Genomic DNA, 17501 nt, shown 5'->3' with positions numbered 1-17501 from the left:
GAAATAGAAACAATAAAGAAAGTTCAAAGGGAGACAACCATGGAGATAGAAAACCTAAGAAAGAGATCAGGAGTCACAGACGCAAGCATCACCAACCGAATACAAGAGATAGAAGAGAGAATCTCAAATGCAGAAGATACGGTGGAAAATATTGACACAGTTGTCAAAGAAAATGCAAAACGCAAAAAACTCCTAACTCAAAACATCCAGGAAATCCAGGACACAATGAGAAGACCAAACCTAAGGATAATAGGTATAGATGAGAATGAAGATTCCCAACTTAAAGGGCCAGTAAATATCTTCAACAAAATTATTGAGGAAAACTTCCCTAACCTAAAGAACAAGATGCCCATAAACATACAAGAAGCCTACAGAACACCAAATAGACTAGACCAGAAAAGAAATACCTCCCGTCACATAATAATCAAAACATCAGATGCACAAAACAAAGAAAAAATACTAAAAGCAGTAAGGGAAAAAGGTCAAGTAACATATAAAGGCAGACCTATAAGAATTACACCAGACTTCTCACCAGAGACTATAAAAGCCAGAAGAGCCTGGACGGACATCATACAGACACTAAGAGAACACAATTGCCAGCCCAGATTACTATACCCAGCAAAACTCTCAATCACTATAGATGGTGAAACCAAGATATTCCATGACAAAACCAAATTTGCACAATATCTTCCCACAAACCCAGCACTTCAAAGGATAATTGATGGAAAATGCCAACACAAGGAGGGAAACTACAACCTAGGAAAAGCAAGTAAGTAATCTTCCAACAACCCCCAAAAAAGATACAAACATAACTTTACCTCTAATAAAAAAAATAACAGGAAGCAACAATCATTTTTCCTTAATATCTCTTAACATCAATGGTCTCAATTCCCCAATAAAAAGACGCAGACTATCAGACTGGATACACAAACAAGACCCAGAATTTTGCTGCATACAAGAAACGCACCTCAGTGACAAAGACAGACACTACCTCAGAATAAAAGGGTGGAAAACAATTTTTCAAGCCAATGGTCCCAAGAAACAAGCTGGAGTAGCCATTCTAATATCAAATAAAATCGACTTTCATCCAAAATTAATCAAAAAAGATAAGGAAGGACACTTCATACTCATCAAAGGAAAAATCTACCAAGGTGAACTCTCAATTCTGAACATCTATGCTCCAAATGCAAGGGCACCTACATACATAAAAGAAACTTTACTAAAGCTCAAAACACACATTACACCTCACACAATAATAGTGGGGGATTTCAACACCCCACTGTCAGCAATGGACAGATCATGGAAACAGAAACTAAACAGAGACACTTTGAAATTAACAGAAGTTATGAACCAAATGGACTTAACAGACATCTATAGAACATTTCATCCTAAAACAAAAGAATATACCTTTTTCTCAGCACCTCATGGTACCTTCTCCAAAATAGACCATATAATTGGTCACAAAACAAGCCTCTACAGATACAAAAAGATTGAAATAATCCCTTGCATCTTATCAGATCACCACGGACTAAGACTGGTCTTTAATAATGACAAAAACAATGGAAAACCCACGTACACATGGAAACTGAACAACTCTCTACTCAATGATGACTTGGTCAAGGAAGAAATAAAGAAAGAAATAAAAGACTTTTTAGAATTCAATGAAAATGAGGACACATCATACCAAAACTTGTGGGACTCCATGAAGGCAGTGCTAAGAGGAAAGCTCATAGCTCTAAGTGCCTACAAAAAGAAACTGGAAAGAGCACACACTAACAAGTTGACTGCACAACTAAAAGCTCTAGAACAAAAAGAAGCAAATACACCCAGGAGGAGTAGAAGGCAGGAAATAATCAAACTCAGGGCTGAAATCAACCAAGTAGAAACAGAAAGAACAATACAAAATATCAATAAAACCAGGAGTTGGTTCTTTGAGAAAATCAACAAGATAGATAAACCCTTAGCCAGATTAACCAGAGGGCACAGAGACAGTATCCAAATTAATAAAATCAGAACTGAAAAGGGAGACATAACAACAGAAACTGAAGAAATTCAAAAAATCATCAGATCCTACTACAAAGGTCTATACTCAACAAAACTGGAAAACCTGGATGAAATGGACAATTTCCTAGACAGATACCAGGTACCGAAGTTAAACCAGGAGCAGATAAACCATCTAAATAGTCCCATAACCCCTCAGGAAATAGCAGCAGTCATCAAAAGCCTCCCCACTAAAAAAAGCCCAGGACCAGATGGTTTTAGTGCTGAATTCTATCAGACCTTCAAGGAAGACCTAATACCAATTCTCTTCAAACTATTCCACAAAATAGAGACAGAAGGAACACTACCCAATTCGTTCTATGAAGCTACAATTACACTCATACCCAAACCCCACAAGGACCCGACAAAGAAAGAGAACTTCAGACCAATCTCCCTTATGAACATCGATGCAAAAATACTCAATAAAATTCTAGCAAACCGAATCCAAGACCACATCAAAACAATCATCCATCATGATCAAGTAGGTTTTATCCCAGGAATGCAGGGATGGTTCAATATTCGGAAATCCATCAATGTAATCCACTATATAAACAAACTTAAAGAAAAAAACCACATGATCATCTCACTAGATGCTGAGAAAGCATTTGACAAAATTCAACATCCCTTCATGATAAAAGTCTTGGAAAGATCAGGAATTCAAGGCCCCTACCTAAACATAGTAAAAGCAATTTACAGCAAACCAATAGCCAACATCAAGCTAAATGGAGAGAAACTTGAAGCAATCCCACTAAGATCAGGGACTAGACAAGGTTGCCCACTCTCCCCCTACCTATTCAATATAGTACTGGAAGTCTTAGCCAGAGCAATTAGACAGCAAAAAGAAGTCAAAGGGATACAAATAGGAAAGGAAGAAGTCAAAATATCGCTATTTGCAGATGATATGATAGTATACTTAAGTGACCCCCAAACTTCCACCAGAGAACTCCTAAACCTGATAAACAACTTCAGCAAAGTGGCTGGTTATAAAATCAACTCAAACAAATCAGTAGCCTTCCTCTACATGAAAGATAAACAGACTGAAAAAGAAATTAGGGAAATGACACCCTTCACAATAGTTGCAAATAATATAAAATACCTTGGTGTGAATCTAACCAAGCAAGTGAAAGACCTGTATAACAAGAACTTCAAGTCTCTGAAGAAAGAAATTGAAGAAGATCTCAGAAGATGGAAAGATCTCCCATGCTCATGGATTGGCAGGATTAATATAATAAAAATGGCCATCTTGCCAAAAGCAATCTACAGATTCAATGCAATCCCCATTAAAATCCCAACTCAATTCTTCACAGAGTTAGAAAAGGAAATTCTCAAATTCATATGGAATAACAAAAAACCCAGGATAGCGAAAACTATTCTCAACAATAAAAGAACTTCTGGAGGAATTACCATCCCTGACCTCAAGCTGTACTACAGAGCAATAGTGATAAAAACTACCTGGTATTGGTACAGAGACAGGCAGGAAGATCAATGGAATAGAATTGAAGACCCAGAAATGAACCCACACTCCTATGGTCACTTGATCTTTGACAAAGGAGCTAAAACTGTCCAGTGGAAAAAGGACAGCATTTTCAACAAATGGTGCTGGTTCAACTGGAAGACAACATGTAGAAGAATGAAAATTGATCCATTCTTATCTCCTTGTACAAAGCTCAAGTCTATGTGGATAAAGGACCTCCACATAAAACCAGATACACTGAAACTAATAGAAGAGAAGGTGGGGAAAAGCCTCGAATACTTGGGCACAGGGGAAAAGTTCCTGAACAGAACTCCAATGGCATATGCTCTAAGATCGAGAATTGACAAATGGGACTTCATAAAATTGCAAAGTTTCTGTAAGGCAAAGGACACTGTCAATAGGACAAAACGACAACCAACAAATTGGGAAAAGATCTTTACCAATCCTTCATCTGATAGAGGACTAATATCCAATATATACAAAGAACTCAAGAAATTAGACTCCAGACAACCAAATTACCCTATTAAAAAATGGGGTATAGAGCTTAACAAAGAATTTTCAACGGAAGAAACTCGAATGGCCGAGAAGCATCTAAAGAAATGTTCAGCATCCTTAGTCGTCAGGGAAATGCAAATCAAAACAACCCTGAGATTCCATCTCACACCAGTCAGAATGGCTAAGATTAAAAACTCAGGTGATAGTAGATGCTGGCGAGGGTGTGGAGAAAGAGGAACACTCCTCCATTGTTGGTGGGACTGCAAGATGGTGCAACCACTTTGGAAATCAGTGTGGCGGTTCCTCAGAAAATTGGACATAGCATTACCCGAGGATCCAGCTATACCACTCCTAGGCATATACCCAGAAGATGCTCGAACATATAACAAGGACATATGCTCAACTATGTTCATAGCAGCCTTATTTATAATAGCCAGGAGCTGGAAAGAACCCAGATGTCCTTCAACTGAGGAATGGATTCAAAAAATGTGGTATATTTACACAATGGAGTATTACTCAGCTATTAAAAACAATGAATTCGAGAGGTTCCTAGGTAAATGGATGGAACTAGAAATTATCATCCTGAGTGAGGTAAGCCAATCACAAAAGAAGACACATGGTATTCACTCACTGATTATTGGATATTAGCCTAGAACCTTGAAATGCCCAAGATGCAACTCACAGGCCACATGAAGCCCATAAAGAAGGAAGACCAAGTGAGGGTGATTCGGTCCTTCTTAGAAGGAGCAACAAAATACTCAAGGGAGCAAATATGGAGACAAAGTGAGGGACAGAAACTGAAGGAGGGGCCGTCTCAAGACCACCCCACCTGAGTATCTATCCCATGTGCAATCACCAAAGGTAGATGCTGATGTGGAAGACAGGAAGTGCATGCTGATAAGAGCCTGATATGGATATCTCCTCAGAGGCCTTCAAGAGTCAGACATATTCAGAGGCAGATGCTCACAACTAGCCATTGAACTGATCATGGGGTTCTCAATGGAGGAGTTAGAGTGAAGACTGAAGGAGCTGAAAGGGTTTGTGGCACCATGAGGAGAGCAACAATACCAACCAACCACAGCTCCCAGGGTCTAAACCACCAGCCTGGGAGCACTTAGGGGGGAATCCAGGGCTTCAGCTGAATATGTAAAAGTGGAGGGCCCTGCTGGGCATAGGTGGAAGAAGAGAACCTTGACCTCATGAAGGCTGGATGCCCCAGGGGGTGGGAATTTTGAGGGTGGGGAGGGGAGAGTGGGGGGGGTGTAGATAGAGGTTACATCCACAGAGAAGAAGGAGGAGGGGCGAGGGGATTGGAGGTTCCGAGGGGGTGGTGGGGGATGGGGTAAGGGGACAACATAGGAAATGTAAATAAATCATCCAATAAAAAAAAAAAAGAATGGAAAAAAAAAAAAAAGATTGGTGGTGAAGGCCTAGAATATACTAACACTTGGAGGTGGAGGCAGGAGGATGAAGAGTTTGAGGGCAGCCTAATCCACACAGTGAGACTCTATTTTTTTTCCTTTTTAAAAGAATAGCCTTCACAGCTTTGATTTTTAAAACTAGAAACTTAAATAACAACAGCTAGCCTGAGTGGTGGCACAGGCTAGCAATGCCAGCAGCACTCAGGGTATGTAGAGAGGAGAACTGGGAGTTCCAGGCCAACCTGGGCTACAGTATGAGACCTTAGTTTTTAAACAACTACAATTTCCAAGATGAAAGAAAACAACTAAAAGAGAAGACTCAGTCTGCAGTGGTGGCCTACAGTACATCACTAGGGTGGAGTCAAGCCTGAGGTGGGAGCACAGGCCCACAATACCAAACTCCAGATGTGGAGGGAGAAAGATCAAAAGTTTGAGGATAGTCTGGGCTATAGAGTAAGACTCAGTTTTTTTTTTTTTTTCGTTTTAAAAACCATCACAAATTCTTAAGATTAAAAAAAATTACAAGTAAAAGATAAGGTCAGGCCTGGGGTGGGATCACAGGCTAGCTATACCTACACTCTGGGTATGGAGGTAAGAGAATCCCAAATTTGAGGGCAGCCTAGGCTACAGAGTGGGACCCTGTTGTTTTTATTCCCCACAATTTCCTCAACTTAAAACATTTAACAGGTTTAAAGAGATAGTCAAGACTGGGGTGGTGACATCAGCCCTGATGGGGCTGAGGCCAGAGGATGGAGTTTTAGAACAGCCTAGGCTACATAGCGATGCCTTTTTAGAAAAGAAACACACATGATTCCCTAGATTTAAAACAATTAAAACATGAAATGAGAAGGTTAAGTCTAGGCCTGTAATATCAGCACTTAAGGTGTAGAGGAAGGAGGGCCAAGCATATGAAGCTAGCCTAGGCTACACATTGAGACTTTTCACAAGTTCATAGCTGTGATTAAGAGCACTGGCTGCTCTTCCAGAGGTCCTGAGTTCAATTCCCAGCAACCACATGGTGGCTCACAACCATCTGTAATGGGATCTGATGCCCTCTTCTGGTGTGTCTGAAGACAGCTGCAGTGTACTCATATAAATAAAAAATAAATAAATCTTAAAAAATAACATTAGAAGATTAAAAGAGAAGGCACTGCTTGGGTGGGCAGCACAGGCTATATAATACTAGAATCTAGGTTTGGAGATAGGCGGCTCAAGTGTGTGAGGCTGTCTTCCACTACATAGTGAGACCTCATTTTTGTAACCCCCCACAGTTTTACAGATTTAAGAAATTAGAACTTTAAAAGACAATGCAGAGGAGGTGGCACAGGCCTGCAATAGCAGTACTCTTGGTATGGAGGCAGGAGGATTGAAAGTTTCAGGTTTGTGCTTTTTTAACCCCTAGAATTTCGTGGATTTACTAAATTAAAACATTAAAAGATAAAGTCAGGTCCAGGTGGTGGCGCAGGCCTGTAGGCACTAAGGGAGTGGAGACTGGAGGATACAGAGGTTTTGGACAGCTTGGGCTACAGGGGTTTCTTTTGTTTTTCTTTGTTTTGTTTTGAATCGCTACACTTTCCTGGATTTAAGAAATCAAAAGCTTAAAAAGAAGGCCAAATGCAAGGTGCTAGCACATGCTTGCTATACCAGCCCTCTAGCTGCACAGGCAGGAAGCCCGGGCTACAGAGTATGCACCCCACCCCAATCTCCTACATTTAAGCATTTTAAAAAGTAAAGATAAGGCCACCCCTAGAGGGTGAATAGCACAGGCCTGTAATATCAGCATTGGAGAGTTTAAGGCAAGTGAATAAGGATTTTAAAGACCAACTGGTCTATATAGTGACATCCAGAGCCTTCCATCCAATAAACTCAGACAAAATAAAACAGAAAAATAAAAAGATACAGGGATGAAGGCCCCAAAATAAGATGCAGAGGAGCTTTCTCAGTCATTGAAACTGACAAGCAAGTGGGCATCTTATGAGTTTAGCCTGAATTGAGGCTGCCTTATGACCCCAAGCTGTGGCCTGGGTTGCTACTTCCCACTGCAATTCAGACACTTGCTTAATAAGTTTCTAAAGGTGTCACAAACAAGTGAATTGTGAGATGGGTACCAGAGGTGAAATCTTCAAGGCACCTGGGATCACCAGCCTCTTCTTGCCACTATGGCTCTGCCTCTCTTCTCCCTTCACTTCCTCCATCACATTTAGCCTCACATCCATTTCTGACTTCTAGGAAAGAAGAAATCTAAGTTTAAAGACTTTAAGAGCTTTTTTGGCAAGAAGAAGAAGAAAGAACCAGAAGAAGTCTTGGAAGGAACAATGCTAAAGTCAAGGTTTTCCAGCAGCAGTGTTAGTGTGTCTTCTCTGCAGCCAGGTCTGGAATCGCAAGTGGAGTCCAAGTAAGCCCAGATGGGGTCAGAAGCTGGGGCTGGGGCTAGGGGTGGGGCTGGGTCCAGAACAGGCACAAACAAGTAGAACAATCATACTCAGGGCTTACTGCTCATGAAGAGCTTGTGGCCCATTTCATAAAATCAGGAGGGTCCGTGTCATGCTGGAGCTTAGTCTTTTGGCCTAATTTGTTTGCCTCACCCCTAGGTTGCAGATCTGGATGATAAAATCTCAGAAAGAGGAACATTTTAGCATACGTGAGCTTAAGCATAGAATCTTTTGTTGCTGCAAAAGCACACAAACAAGCTAGCCAGCTCAATCCATCTTTCAGTTCCCTTCAGGACACTGGGTGGTCCCAGAGCTATGAGGAAGGTTGCTTCTCAGCCACTCACACACATTCACATTTTTTATATGTGATGTTCTGACTTAAACATCCTATTTCTTTTTCATTGGGATATCCTGTACCTACAGCTATCCCTGGATCAGATCCCTCTATGGAACACTCCTTAGACCAGTTCTCATAACATTGAACTACAGACATCTAGAGGTGCTGCACAGAGTTCACTAGTGCTCCTAGCCATCATCTGAGACTCTGCCATGCTAAGCCTCTCCCAATACTTCCCCAAATACTTCCCATGACATGATGACACTGAAGTATGTATGGTTCTTTAATGAGTGCATCTACCATAAGGACTTTCAGATAGCCTTGCCAAGGACTATTTCACAACAGAAGGGCTTGTTTTCACACCATACAAGCAATGCCATTGTAGGACATTGTCTCAAATTAAGATCATAAGCATCCTGTCTAAACCAGATGGGGATGGGGAATGGAAGGTCTGTCTGGTTTAGGCTGCATTGTTTTTGCAACTTGATAATGGCTATTTTTACAAAGATTGTAACTTCACACTCCAAAATGCTTCATTAACTCTGCTGTATTTGCTACATTAAGAAATGTCGAGAGAGATCCAAACCAGGTAAGGAAGGAGAGACAGTTTTGCAAGGAGCATAAGTTAAATAAAGTATAACTTAAGAGCCTAAAGATCACTCCTGGCTTTTGTCCCTTGCTTAATATGCTTGGACAAAAACTTTAGAGATTGCCACTCAGGTGTTTGGAAGTGAGTTCAGGCTTCTTAATCCATCTAAACAATCATTGCTGTAAAGAGACACCATGACCAAGGCAACTCTTATAAAGGACAACATTTCATTGGGACTAGCTTATAGTTCAGAGGTTCAGTCCATTATTGTCATGGCAGGAAACATGACAGTGTGCAGGCAGACATGGTGCAGAAGGAGCTGAGAGTTCTACATGGTCATCTAAAGGCTGCGAGCAGAATTCTGGCTTCCAGGCAGCTAGGATGAGGGTCTTAAAGTCCACCCCTACAGTGACACACCTACTCCAACAGGGCCACACCTTTTAAAAGTGCCACTCCCTAGGCCAAGCATATACAAACCATCACACTGAGTTCTACATCTTGTTCCAAAGACAAATGGGAGAAGACTGGCTTTTCTATACTCGGCAGAGTTTCAAAGCCCCAACAGTGACATTCTTCCTCCTACAAGGTCACACCTCTTAACAGTACCATTCCCTAAGGGCCAAGCATATTCAAACCACCACAAGTCATAACATTTACAGCCAGCTGGGTGTGGTAGCATAAGCCTATAATGCCAACACTGGAGAGGTAGAGGCAGGGTGATCTTTAGGAGTTTGAGGCCAGTTTGGTGTACATAGAAAGTTCCAGGCTATCAGAGGCTACATGGCGAGACTCTGTTCCATGCAACAAGCAAACAAAGAAACACACAAAACCAAACATTTTAACACAGTATAATCCAAAATTATACTGGTTTAACATTTCCATGTTGAGGTATGATAGTAAGAAAATATTGTCTTTCTTATAATTGAGCCATTATATTTTTATACGTGTAGAAAACACTGTAGAAAAACCCAAAGTGTTTCATTGGCATGCAGAGTGCAGAGTGCATGGGTTATGTATTCAGAACGAAGGTTGCACTGAAAGCTCACAATACAACATGGATGAACACTGCCAGAAACACCCCACATTTGTTATGCAATTGATTCTGAATCAGTTTTTCATCATTGCATGTTTATGAGTATATAAACCCTTAGAGGGTTCCAAGTCACAATTTAAAAAACCAGGGCTTTGCAATCATCATTCTAGCATGGATGGAGGAGGGGGACCATGAGTTTCTACCCCTACATGAGGAGCTATTGGCAGTTGATGGTTACTAAAGAGTCTCAGTTTTCCTAACAGGTGTGGCCTTTGGTAAGTTAACTGTGTCCCAGTGGGCAGCCCCACACCCATATGTATATTGGAAACACTAATTGGAGACAGTGAATTTAAAAGGGGGACATGAAGAGGAGAGGGAGAAGTGGGAAAGAATAGTAAGAGTTGGAGGAGGAGGGAGAGTAAATACTGTTTAGTTATTGAATCCTAAGTGGTCAACCCTGAAAACACACACAACAGGAAATGGTCTCAGCAGGTTATGTTTTTTATACTTATTCATATATTTATTTATATATGTGACAATAATAATTAAAGAAAAGGGCCATGAATTTGAGAGGGAGAGGACATGGGAGGGGTTAGACGGAAGATGGGGGAGAGGGAAATGATTGTAATTATATTTTAACAAAAAAATAAACTAAATATAGAATATATGAATAAAGAATATATGAATAATGTAATAACATAGAATATATGAATAAAGTATATAGAATATATGTATGAAATTCTCAAAGAATAAAATAAATAAGTAAATTTTAGAATAACAAGTTTTTTAGTCAAAAATAATAAAAAAGAAACTGTGCTTAAAGCAACCATCATGAAATGGTGACTAGAGAAACAGCTCAGGCTATAGGACTAACAAGTGCCCTGTTGTGAGGCTGTCAGGATTTGGGCCCTGAACATGAGATGGTGACAAGTTTGTGTAACAAGAAACTCCCTTGGAGGCAACTTGAGATGCAACAAAATAGAGGGAGCAAGAGCCCTGTGTGCTGCAGCACTAGCCTGCTGCTGGTGCTCACTCTCTTTCTGTCTTCTCTTCTCCCATTGCTTTGTTTCTTACACAAATATTTGACATCATTCCCCATTCGCATGGGCTTGTATCCACACTTGAATGTCAAATGCCTGAGAAACATATTACCATGTCCCCAAGGGTATCTTTAGTGCCATTTGCTGTTCTTTTGTTTCTAACATTTCTCCAAGTTGTTTCAACACACTTGGGATCAAGCTGGTCCCATTCCTAATAGGAAAGCCTTCCTAATTGATCTGAGGAAGGAACATATGAATGATGCATAAGGATGATTTGGAAAATAGGATAAATGTGTCTTTAAGGTCTTGTAAACAAAGGGAAAAAAACAACTAAGAAAAAACCCCTCTATCTTGGGGCCTGTTAGATGGCTCAGTGAGTAAAGCTACTTGCTGCTAAGCTTACAACCTGAGGTTCATTCTAGGGACCTACATGGTGAAAGGAGAGAACTGAGTCCCCAAATTTGTTCTCTCTGACCTATATATGTGGGCAAGCATGTACTCAGGCAGGCAGACAGACAGAAGACAGACAGACAGAAGACAGACAGACAGACACACACACACACACACACACACACACACATTAAATAAATACATGTAAAAATGAGAAGACAGTATCTGGGCAGATCCTTGAATTTCAAAACAAATCAAAATAAAAACACTCAAGGGAAATTTGAGTGTGAAAGATTTTTAATAACCCTTCCATTTCTCAAGATTGTCACTATGGAGTTGTATGTTATATGGACAAATTGTATGATGACTAAACCATCTCAGTAGAATTTTCCTGTAAAACACATACAAGTAATTTCTTTCTTTTATTTTTGGAGATTATGATATAATTACATCATTTCCCTGTTCCCTCTCATCTCTTCAAGTCCTCCCATATACCCCTCATTGCTTTTATGATGACTATGAACCACAACAAAGACCAGCATACACAAATAATTTTTTAACATTAAAATTAATCCAAGGCACAAGGCGGAAAATGAAAATTCCTCTCATTTCTTTCGGACCCTTTCTCAGAGGGATTCACCACTAATAGTCCCACCACTAATGACCTCCTGGACATTTTTCTGAACATAAACTATGTATGTATGTATGTATGTATGTATGTATGTATGTATGTACATGTATATGTGTGTGTATGAGTGTATGTGTGTCTGTGTAAATGTGCATGTGTGTATGTGTGTGTGAGATGTGTGTATGTTGAATGGGTTCATACTATTTTTTTGATTCTCACTCTCCATCTTAGAAATGGCTTTCTATGTCAGCACACCTGCATCTCTGCATCCTTCTGAGCTCTCTATGGTATCTATGTTATGAAAATACCTTGCCCTTCAATTATTAATCCCTTGTACTGCTTTTACAAGACTTTTCCTTTCCACATAGGCCCAAGAGCGGCTTGGGAGCCAAGTCCATATCCCATGACAGTGTTTTCTGTTCGGATCTTGAGCCTGAAAAAACAGAAGGCAAGCTATACTCTTCTCCAGAGCCCCAGAGAAGCAGCTCACCGAAGGTAACGATGAATTTGACTTCAGTCTGATTAGACACTATTTTTCTATACTGCCCCCTCCTCAAAAGAGGGAGGAATTTGATTCTGCTTATCAACTAATTTTATCTCACAGGGCTATCTTAAATCTCAAATAATACAATATATAAATAGACCTTTAACTATGTTATATGGCCAACACATAGTGTTGGCTGCCATGTATATTTATTTAACATACCCAAGGATACCATCATTATTTTGATACTGGACAGTTTTCTATTTATATGCTAGCATGCCAAACCCTGCAAGCTTTTCTCTTTTTCCACAGAGATCTCTTATCTCCAGAACTTTGCCTAGAACCACAGGAAGTGGTGGCCTTGGAGCTTTGAGTGGATCTGAGGGCCACTATTCTTCTAGCAGTGGAATCTGGGCCCCAGGCTCCAATTTTACTGACGTAATACCATGGAAATATGTACCATGGTCGGCTAAGTCACATAGACAGGTTGTCTTAGTTAGGGTTTCTACTGCTGTGAAGAGACACCATGACCATGCCAACTCTTATAAAGGAAAACATTTAATTGGGATTGGCTTATAGTTCAGAGGTTCAGTCTATTATCATCATGGTGAAATACATGACAGTGTGCAGGCAGACATGGCCCTGGGTTGACAGGCAACAAGAAGAAGAGAATGACACTGATCCTGTCTTGAACATCCCCAGTGACACATTTCCACCAAAAAAGCCACACATACTCCAACAAGAGCACACCTCTTAATAGTGCTGCTCCCTAGGGGCCTATGGGAGCCATTTTCATTCAAACCACCACATTTTATTCCCTGGCTCCCGTAGGCTTGTAGCCATATCATAGTCCAACTTCAAAAGTCCCCATATTCTATCACAGTATCAGCACTCTTTAAAAGTCCACAGTTTAAAAGTTTCTTCTGAGACTCATGTAATCTCTTAACTGTAATCTCCTGTAAAATCAAAAAAGCAGATCATATACTTCCAACATACAATGGCACAGGATATACATTACTGTTTCAAAATGTAGGGATGGGAGCATGGTGGGGAAATACTGGACCAAAGCAAGACTGTAAAACAGCTGAGTAGACTTCAAACTCTTCATCTCCATGACTGATATCAAAACATTCTTCAGATCTCCAACTCCTTTCAGCTTTGTTGACTGCAACACACTTCTTTCTATTGGGCTGGTTCTACTCCCTGTTAGTAGCTTTGCTCAGCAGCTATCCCATGACTCTGGCATCTCCAACATCTTGGGGTCTCCAAGGTGATCCAGGCTTCACCTTTACAGCTTCACACAATGGGGTCTCTAGGCCTCCATGCAGGGACACCCCTGACACATGCCTGGCCTCAGTGGATTTCCTTAGTTTTGGAAGGAGATTCCATAGCCCCTTTCTTGTATCCTTGACTCTAAAGCCAGAACCACATGGCCAAAGCTTCAAAATTCTGCTGCTTTATGGAGATGGAACATGACCCCCTCTTTCAATTACATCTTCATCAGCTTTCTGTTTTTGATGGATTCCTTTACTGCCTAAGAGTGGCTATTGTGGCACTTGCTCTATAGTCCAGGCTAGCCTTGAACTCAGACTCACCAGCTTCTGCCTTGTGAGTTCTGGAACCAAAGGCATGTACCACCACACCTGGTTCTAAGCTTTTCCTTAATTCCTTAATTCCTTTTCATTTTTCTTTAATTCATTTTCACAAGTTGGATGCTTAGCAGCATAGAGTTTTGCTCAGATGTCACCACTCCCTTTATTCCATGTAGCATCAGGTGTTTCTTTAATGTGTTTACACTTTCTAGTGCCCCCTTTTTCCTCCAACTCTACACTATGTATTTTTCCTTGCCTAGCTCCTTTTTCAGTACAGATCTGCATAAGACTGGCTGGCCTCTACTAGCCACACAGCACAGCTAGGCTGTTTGGAAATGTCCTATGCCAAAGCAGTTAATCCATAACTCTTCAATTTAGCCTCAGGCAGACTCTTTGGTCAAAGACAAGAAGTGGCCAGTCTTCACCAAAATATCAAAAGAATGATTTCTAAGCAACATACCAATATTATTCTCCTCTGAAGCCTCTAAGGCAGACCACTACAGTTCAAATCATACCCAGTACTACTGTCTTCCATGCTTCTGCTAGTATGGCCCATTAAGTCCCAATTTAAAGCACTCAGATGCTTTCCTTCCTTCCTTCCTTCCTTCCTTCCTTCCTTCCTTCCTTCCTTCCTTCCTTCCTTCTTTCCTTCCTTCCTTCCTTTCTTTTTTTTGTTCTTTTTATTTTTATTAGATATTTTCTTCATTTACATTTCAAATGTTATCCCCTTATCTGGTTTTCCCTCTGAAAACCTCCTATCCCATCCCCCCTCCCCCTGCTTCAATGAAGATGTTCCCCCCCACACAACCCACTCCTGATTCTCCCTCTTGGCATTCCCCTACAGTGGGGCATTGAACATTCACAGGACCAAGGACCTCTCCTCCCTTTGATGCCCAATAAGACCGTCCTCTTCTACAAATGCAGCTGGAGCCATGGGTCCCTCCATGTGTACTCTTTGGTTGGTGATTTAGTCCCTGGGCGCTCTGGGGAGTCTGGTTGGCTGATATTGTTGTTCTTCCTATGGGGCTGCAAACCCCTTCAGCTCCTTCAGTCCTTTAACTCCTCCATTGAGTACCTATGCTCAGTCTCATGGTTGGCTGTGATCAGATGCTTTTCTAATCTAAAGTCCCCACACATTCCTCCAAACAAAAGTGTGGTCAGTATTACCACAGCAGTATCCCAGTCCTTGGTACCAACTGCTGTCATAGTAAGGGTTTCTATTGCTGTGAAGAGACACCATGACAAAAGCAACTCTTATGAAGGAAAATATTTATTCAGGATTGGCTTACAATTTCAGAGGTTTAATCCATTTTCACACTGGTGGGAAGCATGGCAGACACAATGCAGGAGGAGCTGAGAGTTCTACATCCATATTAGCAGGCAACAGGAAGAGACAGTGAGCCACTAGGCCTGGCTTGAGCTTCTCAGACCTCAAAGCCCACCATTAGCAACACACTTCCTCCAACAAGGGCACATCTACCCCAACAAAGCCATACCTCCTAATAGTGCCACTCTCTATGGGCATACGGGGCCCATTTTCATTCAAACTACCATACAGCTCTATGCTTGAATTCTTGTCCCACAACTTACTGGCTGTAAGACCATGCTTTAGCTGTTTAACTTCTCTGAGCCTTCCCTTCCTCATCTACAATGTACAGTATTAATCTCTCTCTCAAAAACTTGCTTATGAGGATTGAGTGAAGTCGTTCAAGGGACTGCAGAGATAGCTCAGTGCTTAAGAGCACTAGATGCAGTTCCAGAGGACCCAGGTCTGATACCCAGCACCTCATGACAGCTTATAATCATCTGTAATTCCAGTTCCCGGGGACCTAATATCTTCTTCTGGCTTCCATTGGCACCAGGGACATTGTGCATAGACATACATGCAGGCAAAATGCTTATACACATAACATAAACATAAATACATACAATAAATATTTTTAAAAGACACTATTCAGGACCACCAAGCTAATATATTGTTGATTTAGAAATATATTTCAGGTGTGTTAATCTCAAAATCCACAGGCTTGCTATTACCCGCTTTCTAAGATGCTTTAATCCTTTATAGCTGTCCAGACACAGGAGCACTGTTATGGGCCCATTTTAAGTTTGTATTTGACACAAGGTAATTTGGGTTTATTTCTGATGCCTGTTTGAGACTTCATGTGACTAACTGTGGTTTATGTAGTGTGTGCAAATTCTGCTGGGTACTTTAATCTTGAAGGGTGGGAAGATAAACTGGAGAAAGTCAGCAGAGGATGTGGCTCTGTGGCTGGGGGCCTCTAGTGTTAGTGGACTGTTGTCTTCCTGTAGCACATTAGGCAAAACCTATTCTCCTCTACTTTCTGCTGTTCAGTCCAAAATAGCAATACCAGAGTGCATGCCTATAGTTGCACTCTTTGCTCTCTCATGGCCATGAAAAATGTCACAGGATGTTTCTTATATTTGGAAAGAAGCAGCGTAGGTTCTATATGCTTTCCCTCCTCTTTTAGACCCAGCAACAGAGAAACTCATGTAGCAGAGACATTCAGTTAAAAACTAGAGTTAATTTGGGGGAAGATTGCCATGAAATAGTCTAGGATCTTTCTTTCTCATGATGAAGGAGATAAGGGGAAAAACCCCAGTAATCCAAAGGCAAGTTTTGTTAAATGGCCAGTGTGGGCCTATCTATAGCTCATACATTGGGCCCAATCCTTTAGGCCTTCCTCTGCAAAACATACCCAGGGACAGTAGGGGGCGTTGTATTAGTTATTTTTCTATTGCTTTGATAAAGAGTATGACAAAAAACAACTCGGAGAGGAAAGAGTTTATTTCATCTTGCCCTTCCAAGTAAACAGTCCATCACTGAGGGAAGTCAGGGCAGGAACTCAAGGCAGAAACTGAAGCAGAGGGTACGGAGGGACAACTGGTTACTGGCTTCCTTTTCATGGCATGCTCAGTCAGTCTGCTTTCTTATTCCACTCAGGCCACCTTGCCCAGGGCTCTTAGTTGTCTACAGGCAATCTGGTGAAGCTTCTCCTTCTCTCTCTCTCTCTCTCTCTCTCTCTCTCTCTCTCTCTCTCTCTATATATATATATATATATATATATATATATATATATATATATATTTCTCTCTTTTTCCTTCTTAAGATTTATTTATGTATATGAGTATACTGTCACTGTCTTCAGACACACCAGAAGAGGACATTGGATTCTCATTACAGATGGTCATGAGCCACCGTGTGGTTGCTGGGAATTGAACTCAGGACCTCTAGGAGAGCAATCAGTGCTCTTAACCACTGAGCCACCTCTCTAGCTTCAAATGATGAAGGATTTTCTTAATTGAGGTTTCTCTTTCCAGATAACTCTAACTTTGAGGGGGAAAAAAAGGTCCAGCAGTGATGGCACGTGCTTTTAATCCCAGCACTTGGGAGGCAGAGGCAGGTCTCGGTGAGCTTGAGGACAACTTAATCTAGGACAGCTGGGGCTGCACAGAGAAAACTTGTCTTGAAAAAAGAAAGAAAGAAAGAAAGAAAGAAAGAGAGAGAGAGAGAGAGAGAGAGAG

General features: G+C 41.0%; 1 protein-coding gene across 1 annotated transcript in view; it reads left to right on the top strand.

Annotated features, from left to right (window-relative positions):
* Nucleotides 1-17501, top strand: part of Kiaa1210 (KIAA1210 ortholog) — a 119253-nt gene that overhangs the window by 74684 nt on the left and 27068 nt on the right. Inside the window, exons 2-3 of the mRNA XM_028773133.1 lie at nucleotides 7660-7825; nucleotides 12248-12374. Coding sequence (XP_028628966.1) covers nucleotides 7660-7825; nucleotides 12248-12374 — 293 coding nt within the window. The remainder of the gene's footprint in view (nucleotides 1-7659; nucleotides 7826-12247; nucleotides 12375-17501) is intronic.

Source organism: Grammomys surdaster, unplaced genomic scaffold (assembly GCF_004785775.1).
Source record: "Grammomys surdaster isolate TR1022 unplaced genomic scaffold, NIH_TR_1.0 222, whole genome shotgun sequence".
NCBI lineage: Eukaryota > Metazoa > Chordata > Mammalia > Rodentia > Muridae > Grammomys > Grammomys surdaster.
This window is presented reverse-complemented; position numbering and strand designations above follow the sequence as displayed.